Consider the following 24648-nt stretch of genomic DNA (forward strand, 5'->3'; position numbering starts at 1 on the left):
TAAACTTTAGTTTACAAAGACATGAAACTCACCTGTGAACTCACCGAGTGGTCTGGGGTGTTCACTGATATGCTCGCACAAAAATCGCTGCAGAAGATGTTTTCCAACAGGTTTTATCGTATCCAATTGAAGTCAATGGAGTTGGACAAAAACTGCGATAAAACCTGTTGGAAAGCATCTTTTGCAGCGATTTTTGTGTAAAATACCGAACTTGTCCTTTAAACGAATTAGGATTTTTGAACGAATCGGTTGAATAAAGGATTCAACTCCCTCATTAAGATGGAGACTTGCCGCCACCTACTGGCGGTGTTAGTTTCATAGTTAAAAAGTAGACTTATTTCATTTTTTTTCAATCATTTCATATTTCTACATTAATTTTTTTTACATTTAAAACATTAATCTCTTAACATAATTTATGCAATTATAATTTGCTGTGTACATCCATACATGCCATGTCTAAACAGCCTGTGTCAATCCAAAAATGGATTTTATAGATACCGACTTCCTTTTATTTGGTCATAATAGTAGGGCTATTATGTCCGTGTCACCGTATTATGTCCGTATCACCGTGTCTTTGCATTCTGATTGAATTTGTTGACTAAATTTATGAATCTGACATAAGAGGACAGATAGCTATGACAATGAATGTAAAAATACTGTTTTCTCTTGGCTTTATTATTAGACTTTTGATCTTCTCTCAACCGAGACAGCACATCCTGCATTAGGCCTATATTGTATTATAATGACTATTTAATATTAGCCTACCACTAAACTTTGACTATAGGCATGTTGCACATTAATTGTTCTAGGAACCTCGAAAGCATATTTTCATTTTTGTGTAATTTGTGCTACTCCATAATGATGTTTGTAGCGTAAATAGGGCCCAAACATGAACTCAAGCCCAGGGGCCCCCAGCCCCCTAAGTCCTGCCTACAGCACACTGAAGAGATGTAGGCCTATGTCTATCCCTTACAGCCTCGCTTTCATTCCCGTTAAAAAAGATTCCGCTGCTGTGAGTAAGGTCACTTCATAAATTTAAAATATGAGAAAAAAAATAGTAATTAGCCTAATGTGTGTTTTTATAAAGAGTGGACAATCAGTTTTGGCCATTGGTCAATAAAGTCTGGGGGAGGGGCTAAAGTATCCTCCACCTGATTGGCTGGGCGCCCATCTCCGTTCCAGTTTACCTTGACAAACCTTTAAAACCTCCAGATCAGAAGAAGCGAACCAGTCAGAGTCAACAGTCTCAGCGGAGCCTTGTGGGGTTGACAGCTACAGCCAGCTTGGCTATTATCAGAAATTTATCAGACAGAATCATTTTTTTGGAAATAAGAACTTGACAACCGTTGACAACGTCTTTATTTCTGACAGCGAAGGCGGTAACAGTTTGATTGACAGCGCTTTCGATACTCCTCCTCCAGAGGCGCTTAAATGACAGGCGCGTGCATGTGAGTTCGCGTTGACGCCAGTACAGAGAGGGATGCTGTAGAGCAGCTCAACTTCCACCAGCGAGACTTATTCTGTTTAATTTATCATTCGTGCCTCAACCATGAAGACCATACTCGCTGCATATTCTGGTGTCCAAAAGGGTAAGTAAAAAAAAAAGTGAAATAATTGCTGTTTTGCTCATTTAATTTGTTGTTCAAATTTGTGTGTAGCCTATACATTTTTAGCCTAATTTTACAGTTTTTCTATATTAATAAATATGTAATAATGTATTCCATACTTTATTCCATATAATAGTTTTTGTGTAGCTAACAATCAGGTGGTAGTTTAGACACTTCATGTCCAGATTCATGGAGGTATTGAGCGGTTACAAAGTCTCCACCGTGTTCGGTGAATGAGGGGGATAAAAGTGTTACATGAGCATTAACGTTAGTGTCTTACTTCGCAGTGTGACTGATGTTTGTTGTTATTTTCAGTCTGTTAAGATGGGATTAAGTTGTCTTGTGATCTGATTCTAAGGGAAGTGTGTGTGCTTTAGTACTGTATTAATTGTATTTTCTGGTGGGGCTTTTTGAACCGTGTAAAATGTGCGTCAGTTTTGTGAATAATGAATTAGAGGTATTACGGTGTTGGTTGTGTGCTCTGATTCTTAGGATATAAAAGCAAAGATCTTTCTGTTAAAACACATTCAAGTCTTAACCACAACTGGTTATTACTGGTATGTTACTTCTTTGTCACAGTCATGATATGCATGACATTTATTCCCAGGCTTCAGACAGACCTAGTGTTGAGAACAAGCATTCCCACAACATTAATCTGGGAAATTCCGATTGTCCTTTAAATCCCATGTAGGCTCAGGCTCCAGCATCCTCTCTGCCTTACATGACCTGCCGTCCGTCCCCTGGCTGACACGATCCAAGATCGTGAAACATCTGCAGATGATCTCCGTCCTGCAGTTTGTCATGACATTTCTTGCCATGGGTGAGTGAACAGTTAAAATCTTTACGAGACTTAAGTCGAAGGCTTAGAGAATTTACAATGGACATTGTGCTGCCTTACTGAACTCATATGAATTATTTTTGTTGTTTATGAAACGTCAAGTCTAAATGCTCTTTTTGCTCTTCTAGGCATTGGCTGCTCTCTGCTGCTTATGTACATGTTTTGCACTGACTGCTGGGTAATTGCCGCCGTTTACACGGCCTGGCTCATCTATGACTGGAACACCCCAAAGCAAGGTAAAGATTTCAGTCTTCTCTTCCATGATTAAAGCACATCATGATTCAATCTGTTCAGAAGTGTGGGATGCTTGTTCCGACTGTGTTTGCATTTGTTAATGTTCCAACATCTTTATCTTAGGAGGCCGCAGATCGACCTGGGTGAGAAATTGGACTGTGTGGACATACTTTAGAGACTATTTTCCCATAAGAGTGAGTGACTTTACGTCTTATACAACATTATGGTTTGAATTCAAAGAATTCAAATGACTTAGACACTGAACAGCTAATAGTTAGGTAAATACAAAGATAAGCCTCAAACTGGAGTTATAAAATGTATGGACTTTGCAAATCTAATAGTACAAATCCTTATAGAGTTTATAAGTTTAGATTTAAAAGGGACAGTTCACACAAAAATGAGTATATCATTATTTACTCAGCTTCATGTTGTTCTAAACCTGTTTGACTCTCTGTCATCAGAAAATATGCTATCGTTCAAAATGTTGGGGTTGATAAGATTTTGTAATGTTTTTGAAAGAAGTCTCTTATGCTCAAACAGACTGCATTTATATAAGCAGTAATTTTGTGAAATATTATTACAATTTAAAATAACTGTTTTCTATTTCAAAAAGTAATTTATTCGTGTGATGTCAAAGCTGAATTTTACTCCAGTCTTTAGTGTCACATGACTCTACAGCAGGGGTTCTCAAAGTTTTGATAGGTGAGGGCCAATTTAGGAACCCAACATTGAACTGAGGGCCGCCAAAGTGGCGGGGGAGAAAACGAAGAAAAAAAAAACTGAAAAGAAAATCCCATTTGAAATTATTTTAATGACCAGGTTGCATCTCTACAGTTTACATTAGTTGCAATAAACACATTTTAATTCATAACTGAGGCTAAACCTGGCAAAACTTGTGAAAATTTTGGGGGGGAGAGAAATAAACTTTTAAAATAGAAGCTTACCAAACAAGTCATCATCATCATTCATTTCTATCATTGCTTGTCAGTCGCGTTTCCATTATTGCAGATTTGCATATTATTATCTATCTTTTTTAACCCGTAACTGAAAAACGAAAAATGAACGGTTGTTGTCTTTTTAAAACGCAAAGTTGAACAAAATTTTAATTTGAACTGGCTTCACCAACTGCTGCGCAAAAAAAGTAAATATCGACAGACTTTTTCAGATTTTTGTTTAAATGACTTTCTGCCCCTTTATTAAACATTTTAAATATTCACAAATTAATATGGAAAACATGTCGATTTTACTGGTTTTCTAAGGCCAAATTAGAACCTGGAATTTATATTTTTCCCGCAGTGATGAATGAGAAGAGCCATATAGCCTGTACGTGTCTGATCTAGCCTGATTTATAGGTGAGTTATAGGCTAATGATAATAAATGCGTCTGAAAAAACAGCGAGGCATTTTAATTGTTTATTAATAAACTATTGTTTTCTAAGTGTCGGCTAAAAACATATCTCCATCTCCGCTGTTAAGCAGATGCGCTTTTAGAGAGAAATCCACCTTTCATACGGATTACATAATCAGGTATTTGCTTTCGATTCGAGTTTGTTTGTTTAAAAGTGCACATTTTAAGCTTTAGCCTACACTATATTTTGTTTCAGTTCTCGCGCTCCAGTTCACGGAGATCATGAAAGCGCGTAGTAGCCTAGGCTACTGATTCTTTTATTTTATTTTACAAAAGCACGTTTTCTTGTTATGAGTTTACACAAATAAAAGTAGTTGCGAATAATGCATTATTATTTTCTGTATGACCAGAAATGATAGACTAGTTTAAGTTGTTTCCACTGTTGATAGGAAAATGCAAGTGTTCGCGCCCGCGAACATTTTGAAAGGTAGGCTAATGGAAACGCGGCTATTAATAAGCTTGACATTGTTAAGATTATTATTAAGTGACATTGAATATTGATTACTTGGTCAACATACCCTTTTAAATTGCAATGGGATTTGTGGTGGAAACTGATACATGTTCCAGGATTTTTGATAAATAGTAAGAACATTTATTTGAAAATATTTTTTAATAATTCTTTACTGTCACTTTTGATTAATTTAATGCATCTTTACTGACCCCATCTTTTGAACGGTAGTGTAATTTGCATATTCTGACAAGCATGAAACGTGTAAATATGCATTGATTGGTTTCGTCCTGTTCTTTTCTCTCCTTGACATTGTTGGGTTGGGTGGATCTTGATGTGAGCTGTAAGAGCTCTGCTAGACTTTGCTCGTCCTGATCAGTAGAAGCTTAAGCACTTGTTTTTCTGTTCGTCTTGTGTCATACTTCTGATATATGAACCAGAACACAGGGCTCCATAGAACAACTAGGTGAAACAGGAACTCAAACACAGTTTGGAATAAAACAAATATCTGCTTGAGGAACGGAAAAGTGAACTGTGACCTCTTTGACATACTTTATAAATTCAATCTTAAAATATGGTACTATTTAAATGCAAATCTGAATTTGAAGTATTCAAATTTAATTAAAACCCTTAATACAAAGGACTCTCTCAAAGGAATGCCCTGCCTTGGCCAATTGGCTTGGAAGTTTACCTTGCAGTACACGTAGTGCATTTAAGTCACATGATGAGATCATCACTTTGCCTAGTGTTACAGTGTGTGCCAGCAGTGATAAGAGTGAGGAGAAATAAGGTCAGCGGTGACTAAAAATTGTCTTAATGAAAAGTTTGATAGATATGAGAATGATTAACATCAGATCAATTTCAAACACATTTGATGAGAAAATGGGTTCATTAAGACCTAGATACAATTAGAACTTTAGATATTTAAGCCTTAGCACCTTAAAATTGGTAATTCATCCTAAAATGAAAATTAAGTCATAAATTACTCACCCTGGTGTTGACCTAATGCTGTATGTCCTTCTTTCTTTTATGGACCACAGAAGGAGATTCTTTTATAAATGTGCCGCTTGCGCTCATCTTTAAAATGACAGTGAATAGCGACCAGCATCAATCTTTTTTTAAAAAGACGCAAACGCATCACAGAATGATCCGATGCAACACATGTTGTATATTCCAAGTGTTCTGGGGGTAACATAAATTTCACATCATATACCCCCAGAACACTTGGAATATACGATATGTGTCGCATGGGATAATTCTATGAGGCTTTTGTGTGTGTGTTTTTTTTAGAAAGTTTGAATGCTGGTCGCTATTCACTGCAATTAGGTCCATAAAAGAAAGAAGGGCATATGGCATTAGGGTGATTCATTTTCATTTTAGAGTGAACTATCTCTTTAAGGTGTGGTGATTTTAAGGTGTGGTCAGGGCGAATTTTCATGGTCAAAATCATTCATTTATCAGTCATTTAATATATGAATACACGCAATTGTGAATTTCTCTTGAGGGCGAAACATTTCCTCACCCAGAGTTCAAGTTGGTCACGAGATTTCGCCGTGATGACCAACAGAAACCTTGTTTTGGCAACATCTTCGCAACTACTCACAAAACCATATTATTGTGGAAAGAATAATATTAATTTGATGTATAATAAATGTGCTGTTTCGAGGGTAAGATTTTGAGTCTTGCACTCAAAAACAAGGGCAACTGCACCTGCAAACGTACAAAAGACTAGACTTTCTCTTAGCCTCCTCCAGATGGTTACACATCTCGCGCCGACACAGGATCTGTCTTAAAACCTTTGATTTTTTCATCCGTTAATGTCATTCATTATGTAACACTGACTGCAGTTTGTGTACAGAGGATAAGCAGCTCTTACATATACAGCTTCTTGTAGCCTGCATACTCATTCACTTCCTTGAGAGGCTAACTGTTGCTCCGTTTTATCTGCTGCAAACATTAATACCCATGGCATGTCTGTCCTTTATCTGCTAAAAATATTATGTACTGTATTAGGACAGCAGATAAGTGCTTAATGATAATTTCTGATAAGAAAATGTGTTCGTGAACAATATAATGTACCTTTACTTAGATAAAGTGTCATTACTGACCAATGTCCTAAATCTAGGAAAACCAGGTCTTTTGAAAATGCAAAATATAGCTATTAGTTCAAATGAAGTTGTTTAATAAGTTAATAATTTCTCACTGTGAAATTTAAGCATCACATCCTGTATTTTATAATCGCATAGAAACAATGCAAATTAACTAATCTCCTGCTACATTTTTCTCTGATTATTTGCAGCTTATCAAGACGCATAACCTGCTTCCTAGCCGAAACTACGTTTTTGGCTACCATCCTCATGGCATCTTCTGTTTTGGTGGTTTTTGTAACTTTGGGACAGAGGCCACAGGATTCTCCAAGATATTCCCCGGAATTAAGCCATCTCTTGCCACATTGGCTGGAAACTTCCGCTTGCCAGTGTTTAGGGATTACCTGATGTCTGGAGGTACCTATAGCTGCATTACTAGTTTCATTTTATGGAATAAACCATGCATTCATTATTTGCAATTGCATCATGTATCAGTGTAGCCTGGTCCCACCAGACTCTCGTACATTTAATTTGTACAGAGAGTCTGGCCTCGCTCCATTGACTAGCGTTAACTTACTTGTAGGCGGGTACTCTGTTGAAGTTTAAAACTATTGGATCTGCCCAGAGCCACTCTGGATCTGCCATAACCAATAGCTAAAGTTTGGTCGTGACGTATGACGACTCAAACTAGCGCACGCTATGAGCGCACGACATCAACGTCATCGTTCTCAGCCACTCCCTCTGTTCGCTGATTGGACCGGTAAAAAATTGACCGAAGAAAACCAAAGAATACACCACAAGCCCAGACGTAGTACTGAAGGAAAATAAAAATTGAGCGGAAGTACGTAGGAGGGCGGAGCCAGGCTAGTTTCAGTGAGTGAAGAGTAACTTACTCAATGCAGGAAGTTCGTTTTTTGTCTGATTCTAAAAAGGACCATAGTTGTTCTCTGTGGTGTAGATAAGAATCCTGTAGTCAAGGACCTCTGAGCTTTGTCCTATTGCGTACAGAGACACAGTCCAGCATGTGCTGATGTCAATATTTTTTGAAGAACTGCTGCTGAAACCTGCCCTATGTACCCACTGATTGATAGACTATTCTTCCACCCTCTTATAAGAAACAAACATCAATAGTTTCTTAAAAACTGTCAAACAAACATTTTCCTCAAAATTCCAATATAATATAATATAATATAATAATACAGTTTTGTCGTCTGCTGGTTTAAATGCTTGTGCTCTTTAAAGGATTAGTTCACCTCAAAATGAAAATTTCCTAATAATTTACTCACCCAAATGCCATCCAAGATATCCATGTCTTTCTTTCCTCAGTGGAAGAGAAAATACGTTTTTTGAGGAAAACATTTCTGGATTTTTCTTCGAATAATGGACTTCAATTGCAACCAACGTTTTGAAGTCAAAATCAATGCAGTTTCAAAGGTCTAAGTGCTTTAACCGGCTGTGCACGATCGCAGCTGAGGAAGAGGGTCTTATCTAGCGAAACGATAGTTCATTTTCAAAAAAACAAAACTATATATATATATAATATACTTTTTAACTACAATTGTTCGGATAGAGCTGATCTGCAACGCGCCGGGAACTACGTCATCACATTGAAAGGTCACGCTCGATGAGATTTAAACAGGATACGCACACGTAAGGACCATTTTAAACAATAATATGACACAGACATAAATAATAAATATGTCATTCATCATACAATACAATTTGAACTATCCTCCTTCGCACGGTCGCTTTCTAAACAGTGGGGCGGTACTTATGATCGCGTTGTAGATCAGCTCAATCCGAACAATTGTAGTTAAAAAGTATATGTAAATTTTTTTCGTTTTGAAAATGACCTATCGTTTCGCTAGATAAGACCCTCTTCCTCGGCTGCGATCGTGCACAGCCCGTTAAAGCACTTAAAAGACCTTTGAAATTGATTTGGACTTCAAAACGATTGTTGCAATTGAAGTCCATTATTCGAAGAAAAATCCAGAAATATTTTCCTCAAAAAACTTATTTTCTCTTCCACTGAGGAAAGAAAGACATGGATATCTTGGATGGCATTGGGGTGAATAAATTATTAGGACATTTTCATTTTGAGGTGAACTAATCCTTTAAAACGGGATGAATTCTAACTGGCTGTCAGCAACAAAATCGGACGTAAGCTGTTCCACAAATGTCGTTTCTTATGCGGAAATAGCATTAAAAAAAGCTTATATTTCAAGCTGTAGGAGACATGTGCAGTCCTACGTGCGCACGGCCGCATTAACAATAGGGCTAGGCGGGGCTAAAGCCCCGGGGCCCGAACAAGGAGGGGGCCCTTGATTGGCTGTGGAGCAGATACTAGCCATCTGATTGCCAAATCCTTACCACGCAACGCCCCCCACAAATTAGCCCTGTTATTTAGTAGCGCTTTGCCGAATATTCCATGCATTATCATGGAATCATTATCATTAATATTATAGTGACCGTTCGCAAAGACCCGCCTTTTTTAGTTACTGTGTGACAAGCCAGGCGGCTCTCACGAGTCACGCACATCATGTTCTAACGCAGTGAAAAAATACATCGCGGGGCAAAGACTAACGCGTAACGTTACACAATTGACTACGAGAGAGAGTTCAGAGCAGCTTACTGTTGATATAAAACAAAGTCTCAGCTTTCAAATATTGTAATTTAAATAATTTAAACAATACCGTTTTCAAGTTCAAGTCCACCGACGTTAATCTACTGACAGCTTTGTTGTCGGACAAAATTGCGTATTCGGCGTTTTGATTGGCCATGTCGCCTGTCAATCAAACCCCCGTGCAGGACAGGGCATGGTGAAATGAAACGTCACGTTTTAATTTAACATAATACATTTATTCTATATTTAACTTGTGAACGATCGACCTGCTGCTGCACATAGGCCTATAGATGGCTGCCTGGAGTGCCTGCGCCTTATTAGAATATAGCTACGCATGCATCAACCAATAAATCGCCTCCACCCTTCACTTCATCTAGAGTCTAGACTATTTTTTAAAACACAGCGTCATCGTCGACCCCACAAATTTTCGGTAAGTTTGATTATTAACTTGATGGATGTTTGATATTGCTTTTTGTGTTTGATCAAACTCTATATTCACCTAAAGGGCTGGCGATAATATATCCGGTAGAAATATGTAAATTTTGCTGAGACATCATGATGTAAGTTTATAAATTAAACGCGTTTTTAATCATTGTGGTTTGACTTTGGATACAAATTATTTTAAATGATGGTGAACTTGAGACGGTTTTGCACAGCGCACTTGAGTTCCGACCCTGAGGTCTTAAAGTGACAGTAGCTGCTAATAAAGCATTTGTCGCCATTTGTGTCCATAATCAAACATCAGAAAGAAAGTAATTTACTGCCCTTGAATGAATCACTTTTGTAAAAATTATTAAGAATGAATGTTGAATTTATAGTGAAAACTATGTATTGTATATTTGATTACTTTATACAATATAATATTATTCAGTGCTTTAAGTTTTTCAAGGTCGATTTATTATGTGCCTTTGTTCTATTGTTATTTGTGACTCTTGTCATCGGTAAGCTTGAGATTCTTTTCTTAAGTTACTATTATTTTTTGTGATATTAAAATTGGTCACAAGAATTATGAAATGTTAGTGCCATTAAATTTTGATATGATAAAAAATCGTTTTAAAAGTAATATAACTGAACTGTGAAGTATATCATAGATGGATAAAATGACTCGTATAATGATAGAACATTTAGCTCATGTAGTTGGTGACCTGTAGTGGTGGGGGGCCCTGCAGTAACTCATAGCCCCGGGGCCCAGTGAGCTCTTAATGCGGCCCTGTACGTGCGCACATGAAATGGAAGTTGCGATATCTTTTCTTTCCTATTGTGACGAGCGAAATGGCTTCTCAAACAAGAAAAAATGTAGGACAGGACTTGATTTTGACAGGTTGTCCCACCCTCGCACCAGTAAACACATCATCAGAGAAGATTAAAGATGAGATGTCGTTGCATGAGAGCGGCAGCTATTTTAATTCAAGATTACGAGGGGACGTGAATAAATAGTAACACGCACAAATAACTCATCTATAATAAATACTGCAATATTCCAATGAAATACTTGTTTTTTTAAAACGATTTATTTGTTTTAGTTTGAGTTTTTTATGATTTAATTAATTATCTTTTCATTGTCTCAAGAGCCCCCTGCAGTTCCTTCATGAACCCGTTTGGGATACAGTAAACGTTCATCAAAGTTCTGACACTATACCCTTCCGTTTCTCAGGTATCTGCCCTGTAAATCAAAACTCCATTGACTACCTCCTGTCTAGTAACGGTACTGGCAATGCTGTGGTCATCGTGATCGGAGGGGCTGCAGAATCCTTGGACTGTGCCCCGGGGATGAACGCCGTCACGCTGAAAAAACGCAAAGGCTTTGTGAAACTGGCCCTCAAGCATGGGTGAGAACCGCAAATCATTTTCCTCACCACCTTCCCAGTATTGTTTACTTCAGCACCAGTGGTTCAAATCGATCAATTTCAGTGTGCTGTTGAGGCTAGGTTTATGCTGGTAGTAGCTTGAGTTTTGCCTGAAGTTCTTAGTCCTCTGATGCTTTCAGTCCTTTTCAGGGGCGTCATGCAAGCCAAAATTCTGGGGGGGCACAATCTGAGATGTTGCAATTGTTTTCTGACGGGTGATATGGATCATGTTAGGAGGGGTCAGGGGATTTCTCCTCCTGAAATTTTTTAAATTCTGGCTGCTAAACATACCATTTCAATGCAGTTTGGGAGGGACAGAAATACCTTAACGGAGCTAGCAGCAACCCTCCTCTATCTGAGGACTAAGTTAAAGTATCTATTTTGTAAGTTTATGTAAAAGACAGGTTGATGAAAGAACTGTAAGCTCAAATTCAAAAGCTTTTGTAGTCTACTTCATTAAAGCATGTTTACACACACACTTACTGTACACTTAGGCCTACTACACATGATTTTAAAAACAGTACCATTGCAGTTTTTATGTTATGATTTTAAATTGGTATGTGACCTAAGAACGATCTTACATTAGAGGTACATAAAGGTGCTGAGGTCTGACTTTGTGGTGCTCTGAAATTAAGTTATTTTAATATTAATATGTGATGAAGGACTTTGAGAAGTTTGACAGATTTCAGTGCTGAATAAGGTTAACACTACCCCGTTTATTTGAAAATGGTTAATATTCGACAGAAATGTAAAAAAAGTAATCAAATCAAATGTAATATGTAACATTACTTTAGTAAAATCATTGAAATACTGTAGTTACACTGCTCATTATTATATTTTAATATATTCAGATATTATATTCAGATAACGTTACTATGACTTATAGGCTTTGTATGGCAGGCAGTAACGTTAGCCAACTAGTTTACGGTTAGACTAGGCTAGCTATCGATAACGTTACACTGACACAACTTAAGTTAATGCTCTGAATTCGTAGCTAATATCAAATCCATAACTTTTTGATCAAGTTAAACTTTCCAGGTCAACCACAAATAATCCCACTACCTATTAATATCATCCGATAACTAATTCAATGCCGATTTGTTGCTTTGCCCACTTACCACTTCAAGACCATCTGTAAAACATTGCCAGCTCAACGTGCGAGTTGCTTGAACATACACAGCAAAGATTCTAGAGCGCTACGCGCGTTTGATATAGATTTGATATACACAGACACCATATTAGGAAAAAGGGCCGGGCTGATGCTGACTGATTTATTACACATCCAGAAGAATACATTTGAGTCGTTATAGGCTCTGGTAATTATGAAGCATAATAGGAATAAAGTTGTGACAAAAAAAATTATCAGGGAGGAAAAATCTGAGGGGGCACGTGCCCCTCACTTTGAATGGGCATGATGCCACTGGTCCTGTTCAGGTTTTCTTGGTCATCATCAGTAAATGGCAGGGTTGTTGCAGGTGAAGCAACACAAAGCAGAACGTAGTTTGGAGTGAAGTATTAAGCCAGTATTTTGTAATCAGAAATGTGGAGAAACAACAAGAACTCTGCCAATATTTTTGTTCTGAATGGAACTACATCATTACAAAGCAATGTATAATAATACACTGAAAATCCCTAACTGTTCAAATCTCAAAGAAGCTTATAAGATAAGTGCTTTTGAATAAATTCCTAAAATATGACTTACCTCTCTCACAAGATTTTGTGAAAAAATTAAACTGATTCTTAAATTGATTATTGCATATTGTATTTTAATTTTAAAATGTGTATTTCTTTGTCATTATGATAACTTTTTAACTTCTTGTTCCCCTCTCAGTGCTGATCTGGTGCCCGTCTACTCATTTGGTGAGAATGAGGTTTACAAACAGCTGATTTTCAATGATGGTTCTTGGTGGCGTATGGTTCAAAAGAGGCTTCAGAAGATGTTAGGCTTTGCCCCGTGCCTGTTTCATGGTTGTGGACTGTTCTTCCCAGAGTCATGGGGTTTTGTACCTTACTGCAAACCCATCACTACTGTTGGTGAGTAACAGCACATTTGTCACCAAACAGATGTTTTATGGCCATATTTTCTCTAGGTAATCAAGATTTTTTTATGTTAGCCTTTTGTTAAATTACATAGAGTTTGATAGAGTAAATAAAATATAACAAATAAATATATACAGTTGTAATTTATTAAATTATCAACCCCCATTGCAAATCAGCTTTATTGGCAAAAATGACAGCTTTTTGCAATGAATAAATCAAACAAAAGTAATTTAAATTGCTTAACAAAACAATTGTTTCAAGTGCTTTCCCTAAATTCAAGTGAAAGTGCAATTTTTAATGACTTATGCAGTCTCAAAATTATATAACCCCCTGAATAGAATCCCTCACAACAGCACAAATCTGCAAAACAGGTTTTGTCTCAAGCACACCTGATGCAACTAATCAAGGGCTTCATTAGTTGGACCAGGTGTGCTTGAGCTAGAACACATTGGGTGTTTCTCAAAACCAAGAATGCCAAGAACGGACTTGTGTTCTTCGGGAGAAAGCTCTTGCTAGTTGTTCTTGGAAGAATGAACTCACAAGGTAACGAGCACACAGAACGCTGCTGACAGTTTGAGACTATGTGTTCTTGCTGGTATTGTGCAATAATACCCCCGCACAGACACCGTCTGCAGTGCCCAAACATAACGAGAATTATTGACGATAACAGCCAGGCTGCAATGGTCTCTTGACTGTGGGGTAAAATGAGTCTGTGAGCAAACTGGCCGGTTGGCTCGATAGCTAAGGCGCCTATGAAGATTCTCACCTCCGAAAACGTTTGAGCACATTTTCGATTAGCCATACATTTTCGTAAAAATGCCAATATTTGAAATCTACACAGTTGATTTCTCGCATCAAATGTTCTCAGAAGTGAATTTAGTGATGAAATAGTGTACGTAATTGTAGAAAAACGAATTACTGTATTGACCTGCCTCACCTTCCTCGAATGCCGAATTGAATGCTGGGATATTTCTGCCGTCAAGTTCACACAAGTTACCAACCGATGCATCCTCGGTAAAATGGGCGTGTCAAGAACACATCCGGGATTTTTAACCGTTCTTGCCAAAATGCAAACTTGTGTATTGGGACAGTACTTGGGCCACAAAAGATGACGTTTCATAAGAACACAAGGACACAAGTACAGACAAGAACACAGATTGAGAAAGGCCCATTAAATATCTGAACTGGCTGGGTTTGTTGAGTGTCACGTTTGACTGCCTCTTAGAAATAAGTCAAAAGAATGGTCCAAAAAGTTAAAGGTGCAATGTGTAACATTATTAGTATCTATTAACAGAAATGGAATATGACATCCATAACTATGTGTTCAGTGGTGTATAAAGAACTTACTTAATAAACCGTAATGTTTTTATTATCTTAGAATGAGGCATTTATATCTACATAGGCGCGGGAATCCCCTTCTATGAAGGTCGCCATATTGTGACGTCATGTTTCTACCGTAGCCGACAGCGAACAAACAGCGTTACAGAGCGCGTTTCGTCACTACCTTGAAAGAGAAGCCGCAGGAAGCTAGAAGAAGCTAGTCATAAACACCGTGAGTAGTGACTTTTCCCTTGTCAGTGGTGTAAATATGTAGTTGGATTGTTTCATGTAACTTAATTCTTCTCCCTCGCTGTGTTATGGCTTTGCTATGTGGGGATAAATGTGCTGGTTAAGTTCGTGAGACAGCTGATTAGTAGGCTACTCTTGTCATTGACCGTAAAACAGTTACAGGAATCACCAACCCGTCGATCTTGGAAGCATTTTAAGTCGATCGGGTTTCCAAAATCAGAGAAAAAAAGCCTATTGTGTGTAGTAAGTGGTGTCTAGGGGATGCGGAGGCGCGCGCGCTCTGTTACAATCACGTCATTTTTGCCGCACGCACCTTTGGGCTCATGCGGACGCGTCGAGTTTAAACAAGGCTTTACGCTTTAACCAGCTCAGCCACAGTAACAGCTCATATTAGCCAGCTAAACGTTTACTACCCTGTTAGAAAACATATATAGTTGCATAGTTTCATGTGGTTCTTCTCCCTCGCTGTATTATGGGTTTGCTATGTGGGGAGAAATGTGCTGGGTACATTCGTGAGAAAATCAGCTGATTACTATTATTATATTATGTATTAAGACCCTTGATCCTCACCTGAAACTTTATCCATGATGTGGTTTATAATGGACTGTGGTACAGAAACTTGGTTTACGCTGGCTATTCTCTGCTGTCTCAGACGGCGATGTTTGTCCCGTTTTAGCCACCGTAGCTTCTTAGAAAGGGAGGGGTGAGCGGTGGGCTGAGCCCTTAGTGTAAACTCGCAACCGAACCGCTAGATGTCATTAAAAGTCACACACTGCACCTTTAAGAGAAGATATAATCACCCAGGATACAAAAGTTCCAAGGAACAGGATACAAAATATAAGCGAAACAAGATCTGCGAAGACACTAAATGTTCCTAGAGACACCGTTGGAAGCATAGTTCGCAAGTTCAAAGTGTGGAAAGCAAGATGGATTTATTGAAGTATCAGGAAATACCAGGAGAAAACGTCATGCCGTCAAAGAGAAAGCTGAAGCTTGGGCGTCATTGGACCCTCCAACAGGACAATGATCCCTAGCATACCTGAAATTCCACCAAGGCTTGGTTGCAGAAGAAGTCCTGGAAGATTCTACAGTGGCCATCACAGTCACCTGACTTGAACCCCATAGAAAATATCTGGTGGGATTTGAAGAAGGCGGTTGCAAACCCTAGAATATTACTGAACTGGAGGCCATCGCTCATGAGGAATGGGCTAAGATGCCAGAAGCTGGTGTCTGTTTATACATCCCGTTTGCAGCAGGTCAACAGCAAAAGGGTGTTCTTCTAAGTACTAAAGATGCTTGCCATAAAGGGGATGAATAATTATGAGATTGCAGAAGTCATTAAAAGTTGCATTTTCAGTTGAATTTGGGGAAACAAACAACTTGTTGTGTTGAGCTATTTCAATTACTTTTGTTTGATTTGTTCATTGCAAACAGTGGAAACTCTGTAAATTTTGCCAATAAGCCTGATTTTGCAATGGGGGTTGAATAATTTTGATTACAACTACAGTGTATGTATATATACATTATACATATTTATTTATTTACAGGTTTAATGCTGGTATTTAAATAGAATTAATGTGTATATTTATATTTGAATTGTACTAGATATTCTACTTATTCTATGGGTTATGCATGGGTTATAAAGAGACATACCTAAAATAGTTTTATACAGTTCAAGGACAGTCTCTATGTTGATAGAACTGCTCTTTCAGCTTACGGTCGATATTTGCTGACATCAGAATCCCATTAATGGTTAAAAATTTAGACATTTGTTGACATGAACTTGGTTTAACTAGCGTTTAATGCTCTGTGAATGAACTTTTTAAAAAAATGTCTCTCTTCTACAGTTGGTGAACCCATCACAGTTCCAAAAATCGAGGAGCCGAGTCAGGACGTCATAGATATGTACCATGCTATGTACATCAGGTCCCTCAAGTCTCTCTTTGACAATTACAAGGCTCGTTTTGGTCTAAATGAGAGTGACATCCTTCTAATTCAATGAAAGAATGCATTGAGGAATAGTAATAACTTTATAAAAGAACACTCTGGAACATCCGCCCCCTAACTAAAGTGCCTGTTCAGAGAAGGTGAAAGAAATCAATGCGGTTTCTATTCATTCAATAGTGTAAACAGTACTGAAATGTACTGTTCTACATGGGATGCAGGGAATCTAGCCTGTGTCACTTCTGCTCATCGCCACTGGGTGGCAATCCACAATAAATACTTTGCAGACTGCTGCCAAGTATAATCTAGATTTCTCAGATGGTGGATGTATATTCCTCAATATATGGCAATATATATATTACAAGTAATGTATTAAATATTTAATTTAAATGCTGTACTAGATAAAAGTGTTTGCCCCATTATATTATTTTTAATGCACAAGCAATGCAATTATTGGGAGTTTTGCCTTACTAAAAAGCCAAAGGGTGGTTGTGTAACCAAAGAGTGGAGGTGGATTTTGGCCTTGTGTTATATAGCAACTAACCAAAAAGGAAAATTGTGACTCAATTGTTGGAATAATACGTCAGAATGAAGGACAGGAAATTGTGCTTTTAAGAAAATGATCCCTTATTAATCATAGCTCTAAGGTTAAAGTGAAGTCTAGGAGGTGAAGCTGATAATGAATGTTTGTAAATGTGTGATGGTACAGTATTATCAGAATACTAATGAATGCTGGTTATTTTTCTGTAACACTTTATAATTTACCACCGAAGTATTAATTTTGCATATATACAGTAAGTTGCACATACATGCTTTGTTAAGCTCAAGCAAATCGTTTACCTACTGAGTTTGCAGCCCTGAAATAAGATCAGTTTTCACCATAAATCCTTACATGACATCAACATTTGTTCCAGTTACAAGTATCAGGTCATTATTCCAAAAGCAAATGCTTGAAAGACTTCAAACATGTGTTTGCATGCCAAATCAAACAAGCCTGAATTCAAGTGCCAAGATGTATGTACATGTATGCAATCATATTTGAGAGAATACATTTTTTATTGTGATCTTGTATTTAAATGGATTCAGGGGACCTGCAGCTCTTGATTGGTGGATAATAAGCAATACATGCTGACATTTAACCAAGGATCGTGACTTATCTATCGCCTTTTAAGTTGTGAATATGCAATATATTCTGCAGTGTCCATCTCTGATATCAGCCTTCATTTATGTACATGAAATCCTGATTCTTTGAATTAAACTTTTGTATATTTTCAGAATAAACGTTTATGGAAAAGTACCATGTACTGTCTTGTTTTGAGCCACAACACTGTCTTTGAATGACACATAACAGCAAATGTTCTCTTATTCCTGTTTTAAAACCCAGCCTTGGTTATTTTTTTTATCAGAGATTTATGCAACAGTTCCAGGTTATTAGTTCAAAGTCGATGGGTCATGTAAGATAGTTCTTTAAATTAATCAATAAGGCTGTATGGCCAAATCAGTATTCTCTTCACAAATTAAACATAATAAATGTTTGTTTTATGTTTGTAAAAATTAAAATATGCATTTAATAAACCAAATAACACATTGCAATTCACAGTCACAGAAAACCCCAGGATATGTTTAAGGTAGGGTACATTATAGGATTTATTACAGCATGTAAAGTCTCAAGATATATTAATAAAGCAACACATGTCCCTACACTAGTGTACCACTTTTGTAGGGCACAAAAGTGTTACTGTCTGGGACTTATTTGATTGGCTTAAAGTGAGGTGGGGCACATAGCCATGAATGAAAGATTTTGAATTATTTATCTAGGTAACTAATTGTTTACTTTTTATGTTAAATATTTATTTCACAAATGTAATAAACTGAGGCCTTAAAATTATGATCTAGGAAAGGTCTAGGACAATGCTTCATTTCATTTTCACATCAAATTTATTTTTTAAGGAGGAAGGAAAAGTTTATAATTTGGCTTATTGTTAAAGTTGGGCAATGGCGCCCCCTTGTGCTTCATGGACACTTCTACTTCATGTAATAATAACACTAATAACAATGATAATACTAATACTAATAAAAGTTATATATTGATTATTAATAAAAGTTATATATCGATTCCTTAATTTGTAGTAATTTATTTTTAAAAAACATCTTTGTTCAGCGCACTACACTTTTGTCGTTTAATAAGTACGTGGAACAGGCCCGTTTGTTGCACATTATTTTATGCTAGTATCAATGCAATGCTGCTCACCCAGAAAGAATAAACGGTCTTCATGCAGCGGTCCTAGTCACGTTACCCTCGCTTCCTCATTTTTGTACGAACTAGTGCACAGCATGAGTTTCTAAAGGCCTCCTCCCGCCCTTTTCCATTTGATTGACAAGCTCTACACCAATCAACGTAGAATACCCATTTACGTCACCAAGTTTCTGTTTTAGTGACAGCTTCCTCAGCAAATAGGCACGAAGCGAGGGTTTGACGATCAAGGTCGCGGTAATGGCTTCCTAGGCAAGACTACTTTGTTTATGCCGCCGTGTGGACCCTAGTAGCTGTGTTTAGTGTGCTTAATGTACATTATAATACAAACCTGCACGTTTTTGAAGAAAGCTCAGAATCTGACACCTTCGTACCGCGAGTTTCTCGCCGATGGGGCTGAGTTGTATGGCTGAATGAGGCTATCGCCTATGATAGCGTAGAAGGATGAACTCAATCGCCGGTCGGGATCTCTCAGTGTCCGCTGGAGCTGTCAGCAGCAACCCCGGAGCAGCGTCCTCCAGAGTCCTGCATGTGGAGCTCACATCACAACAGGTAAGTTACACCTGCAGCTTCCAGCCTAATGTACCATATGTGCGCGCGAATATCTAGCGGATCTTCTTGTGCATGTGTCACATGTCACCAGATGATCATAACACTGGGCCTCCATGTCCAGTCAAGCTCTGGTCCACATTTATGACTGCAGTGGGGTTTGAAATAGACATTTCGGAAGCAACTAATAAGACTGTGTTAATAATAAAGCGCTGGCTTGTTCATGTTAGAAATACCAGAGCGGTTTCACAGTGTAGTGTAGTCTTGTCACTGTGGGTCTCCAAACTCAAAACACATTTACAAAATAGACCAGACAGCTTCCTATTATTTATTATTCATGCTTAAAATACTTTGAAACTGGCTAGGAAGGTAGTGGTGGTGCTGTCTTATGGAGTGAGCTGTGCTTATCTCATTTACACTGCAGCTTGACAGCACTGACTTAAATGACTATAAATGATGTCATACTTACACATTGGCAAACATTGTTTGGGGGCTCTACAAAGAAAAACCCTTGTTATCAATGTTTGGTTCATTTGGTTACATGTTACAGTCTATTATTGACATTTTACTGGTTTATCTATAAAAAACAAACAAAACAAAAAAAAACAGTTATTTTTGTTGATAGTATGTATTTTAATTTTTTAGTTTATATTAACATACCTTTTTATTAAAAAGTCTTTGCAAATAAGGGTTTAAGGATTTTAAAATTGCATATAGTGTATTGTTGATGTAATGCTTGAGATGTAAGAGAGTAGTTGTGATTGTGTGTGTGTTGTAACAATTGCAATGGTGCAATGTTGCACAATACACATAGTGCACATACATGCCCTGAACCTGTCCTAACTGAGATTGTAGACCTCAGTTTTGTGGAAGGATAGTCATGTCCTGCAGCAATCGTCTGTTTAATCACCACTAGTTCCCATGAAGTGTTTTGGGGATCGGAGGGTTTCCTGTTAAATAGTGTCCGTTGATGACTTGGCATTCTATGCAGAGAAATGTTGCATTACTTAATGCCACAAACATGGGGCTGGAGTTATGTTAAGAGTGGTTTCTTGCTGGAAGAACTCACTCTGAATCTTTGCTATATAATATAATACATCATATTAAATATTTAAATTTAAGTTACTTTTTTTTTTGGATACTGGTATAAACTGCAGCACATGAAAATATACTAATGGCAATGTGAATATTCTAAATCTAATATTGCCATTAGTATATTCCCGTGTCCTGCTGCAATATATACCAGTAATATTGATGCTGTCAAATGCAGGTATAGAAAGATGCTCGTAATCACTGTATGTTTTGACGGCTTCATGCAGAGTTGTATGATTAATTAAAATAAAACCGAAATTGTGATATGGACTCAAACACAACATGTACCAAACATGCAACACCTTGTAAAGAAAAGCAGTTATAACTGCCTGTTGTAAAACAAAAGAAAACTTTAAAGGCATTCATATTAATATTGTATTTTTACAGTTGTACTGCAAAATAAAATAAAAATTATTATACTATTTTTTAAAATAATTTTATAATAATAAATACTATTATTATTATTATCATTACTATTATTATTTTATAATCATTGATATGTAGTCAAATCTTTTGATCAAATTGGGCAGACTTACAAACAAGCACAATAAACTGAACTTTTTTTTTTACAATCAATCTTTTATCAGAAATAAATAAACATTCTCATTGTTGAGAGCATCTGATAGGACAAAAGTCTATAGTGCAAGATGAGTCATCAGTATATATTTAGTCCATTTACAAGAAAAATTGTCATCTTCACCCTTTATTCAAATATTATTAAATATTTGTTAAAGACTTTGTAAGCATATTGCGTAGTTGTGCTTAATTGGAGTCAATTGTTTTATTTGTTATAATGCAATGAAGCATGCCAAATTGTGTGGACATAATTTTTGGCCAGGCTTTCATACAAAAGAAGTATGAACGCATGCAAAAACAAGAGAGGACCTATACGAAAAATTAATAACTGGTTGTGTAGCTGTAATTTGCCTCTTTTTGCCAAATCAGATAAATACCATAACCAAGTTTAGTTTTTTCTTCAATCATATTTTAAATAAATATAAAACAATTTACTCATATTTGATGGTTTAATCGAACTTCTAGGGTCATTAACATCCCATATGAACATTGCTTTTGGACACTATTGTATACAAGTTAATTTTACTAAATTTTACATGTAAACTAGCAAAGAAATGGTTTCAAACCTAGTAGACTTGAGTTAAAGGTGCAATAGGTGTTTCTCTACAGAAACATTTTTATTATGCTGGTTGAAGTCTTGAAATCACCATGTTAAGCGATCTAAATGTATTTTTTATAAATATATATCATCTGTGGAAGGGATAGGAGCATAAAATGTTCGTTCAATCATTGCGTTCGGTTCGAATGAAATGAAATGTTTGCCCTGTCAGTCAGCGTGTTTGCATACCACTGCGCAGCCTGTTCACGCAGACATCATACGTCATCAGCGCATTTCACGTAAGCTGTGCAGACAGAGCGAGAATGGCAGGCAAATAGTTGTTTACGTTCATTATTGTAGTACTGTTACTCACTGTAGCTACTGTAAAGTTTTCTAACTGGCGAATGACTCATGATGTAATCCAATAACGCCGTCTCGAGGAGGCGTGGCTTTGGACGGCGATTTGCAGGGAGGGTGGGTTCATATGCTTTCAATGCTAGCAGGCTAAAGTTAGCATTTCCCAGATCACCTATTGCACCTTTAAATGCCAAAGTCTTTCTTATGATGGTGATCTCCGGTGGCCTGTTGCATGAAGCTGAACAAACTCTTTGAGTTTCAGAGTAGGTTTAGAATAGAGAAAACCATACGAATCAAACCTGGTTTAGATCAGGTTCATCAGGCTCACAACCCTCAATATAAACGTCCTCTGTCAACTCCGGTTTGATCCAGAGTTTGTGATTAACTCTGAAGACCAGAGTTTGCTCAAACTAATCTCATACCTGACCGGCGGCTTCGTGCAACGGGCCTCAGTTCTGCTTTTGTTAAAAATGGCATGATTTTTATCAGAAACACTGAAATGTGAAACCAAATGTGAAGTCCCTATCACATGATGGGGGTTGTTAGAGCTTGTCACACCTGTCTGAGGTTTATTTTTCTGGAAATGGTTGTTATGACACCAGTTTCTTTGGCAGTTACACCGTCACTTGTGACACTCTTATTGCCTGAGGCAAAGTCTTAAAGGACCACTGTTATATGGACTACAGATAACCTCGCTCACACCCTTGAACACCATTCATTTGTTTTCTTGCAGAAGAGCATTTTTTTTGTTCAATGTGATATGATTTATCAAATTTAGAATGAAATCATGCTTGATGTTTCGGTTTCATTTTAGCTGTTTGAAACAGCTGCAAAGTGCAAACTGCCTAATAAGGGAAAATGGATCGTATGCTAGCTTGTTTGTTCCTGTGCTAATTCCGTTAACCTACTAAAATTTACCATTCAACCTCTCCGTTTCATAGTCTGGGACAAACTGACCCTGGATATTCCTCAGTGTTTTGTTGTCTGAAAAAAGACAGAAATGGGGGGGAAAAACTGAACAAAGTGGGGTGTTGTTCCTGTAGCTTCAATAATCCTGTGGGGCCATCCCATGACTTAGATTTAGTATTTAATGCCTCACGGTCGGCACTGGAAATTCTTTGTGGCTGGTTGTGATGAAAGCTGGTCAGGTGAAGACTTTAGTGTGCTGAACTCTCAGATTAAGCGTTTCATTGAAACGGCTGTGGCCCTGTGCCTTAAATCTGGCCCTTGTGAATGGTAACTCTGGACTTTCTCTCCATCTCATTTTGTGTAGATTAGGATCACAAGGTTGACGACGTATCTGTTATTTATTTTTAACTTTTAGTTTTTTTGTTCTTTTTGTAGTAGAGGTATTTAATTATTGTGCTGACAGCACCCTGTACTTTACACAAGGGTTTTTAATGCCACAGAATCAAATTCTCTGTCTTCATTATTTTACCATCTCTGTTTAACAGTTCTGTCTAATAAATGATTAGATAGAACTGTTAAAGAAAGAAAGTAAATGAAAAAGTATTATAGTATTTGCTTTTCTTTTATTATAGAATAGCAAATGCTATAATACTTTATGATCTACCGTCAGCATTCATTAAATAAGCATTTATTGCAAGTCTTTGAATAACTAATACACATTTAAAGGGATAGTTCACCCAAAAATGCATATTTTGTCCATATTTCACCCTCAAGTTGTTCCAAACCTGCACAAGTTTCTTTTTTCTGTTACACAAAAAAGATATTTTGAAAGATATTTGGGTCAACCGAGGGTGAGTAAATGATGACAGAATTTATACCTAATACCTATACCTTTAATTTCACTTTGGCAAATCCAGCTTTGAGATCTTTTGAAGTGCATAACTAGCCTGCATAAAAATGTGTTCTGTGTGTAACAGTGGTCCATGCGAATCGGATGCGGATAGGAGAGTTCAGCTTTTATTAGACACACACAATCAACAAACTTTAAAACCTTGATTTCATGGCATGCTATGCTGCGTTATATCCAGTTGGCCACTATGTTGCATTAATGTCATATTCAGGGTGTGCTGTATGTAAAATTAGTGCTATCTTGTATTTATTTGAAAATATATTATATTCCCAGTGCAGACAGACATACCAGATTACCGTGTGCATTGTTGGCTACAGTGTTTACTTTCTTTTTATTCCTATTTTTTTCTTTAAGGATTTCTTTATTTGTGAAAAATACTGTAATAGGATTACAGAATTAAGAAGTTGCCATCTAAAGTATAAAGCTGTTTATTTTACAGATTTTTTTTATCAAGTTCAATTTTTTTCATGTTCATTTTCAAATTATTTATTTCTAATTTAGTAAATAAATATAATGTAAAATTAAACATACATTTCATTTCAGCAATTGCTGCATGTGTTGTTTTTACTATCTTTATATCATGTATCGGCTTTACATCAGCCATCTGCCACCCTGCTCTCTATGATATTAGCATTGAAAATATGTATGATAAATTAGAATGAATTAATTGATTAATCTTATAGGTTTTTGTCCAGTGTTTTTTGTGCCATTAGCGGCAAGTTGTAACGGCCTCCTAGGAAATGTGAACCCAAAACCTGTTAAATTACACAAGACTTTTTAAAACTCTCTTAAAACTCATCTTTGATCACCAAAATTACA

The 24648-nt window shown here is 37.1% G+C and overlaps 3 protein-coding genes across 7 annotated transcripts in view; 2 read left to right on the forward strand and 1 right to left on the reverse strand.

The window, feature by feature from the left end:
• map6a (microtubule-associated protein 6a) overlaps positions 1-24648 on the reverse strand; it is a 224641-nt gene that overhangs the window by 37404 nt on the left and 162589 nt on the right. The window lies entirely within an intron of this gene.
• Positions 1369-17389, forward strand: dgat2 (diacylglycerol O-acyltransferase 2). The gene is made up of 8 exons (XM_056271547.1): positions 1369-1589; positions 2299-2427; positions 2574-2681; positions 2803-2873; positions 6834-7038; positions 10899-11073; positions 12923-13125; positions 16548-17389. The coding sequence occupies exons 1-8, from the start codon at positions 1550-1552 to the stop codon at positions 16700-16702; spliced, it is 1086 nt and encodes a 361-aa protein (XP_056127522.1). The 5' UTR covers positions 1369-1549; the 3' UTR covers positions 16703-17389.
• Positions 19115-24648, forward strand: part of uvrag (UV radiation resistance associated gene) — a 106686-nt gene continuing 101152 nt past the window's right edge. The window contains exon 1 of the mRNA XM_056271541.1: positions 19115-19450. Within this exon, the coding sequence (XP_056127516.1) occupies positions 19343-19450 (108 nt within the window). The 5' untranslated portion in view covers positions 19115-19342. The remainder of the gene's footprint in view (positions 19451-24648) is intronic.

This window comes from Rhinichthys klamathensis, unplaced genomic scaffold, assembly GCF_029890125.1.
Source record: "Rhinichthys klamathensis goyatoka isolate OS25496 unplaced genomic scaffold, OSU_Roscu_1.1 h1tg000321l_1, whole genome shotgun sequence".
NCBI lineage: Eukaryota > Metazoa > Chordata > Actinopteri > Cypriniformes > Leuciscidae > Rhinichthys > Rhinichthys klamathensis.

What these genes read in the sequence shown, in the direction of transcription:
- dgat2 (XM_056271547.1), top strand. Translation starts at nt 1,550, where the DNA reads ATGAAGACCATACTCGCTGCATATTCTGGTGTCCAAAAGG. An exon ending in ATATTCTGGTGTCCAAAAGG is followed by an intron (nt 1,590 to 2,298) that starts GTAAGTAAAAAA and finishes AATCCCATGTAG; the next exon opens with GCTCAGGCTCCAGCATCCTC. An exon ending in AAACTGGCCCTCAAGCATGG is followed by an intron (nt 11,074 to 12,922) that starts GTGAGAACCGCA and finishes TTCCCCTCTCAG; the next exon opens with TGCTGATCTGGTGCCCGTCT.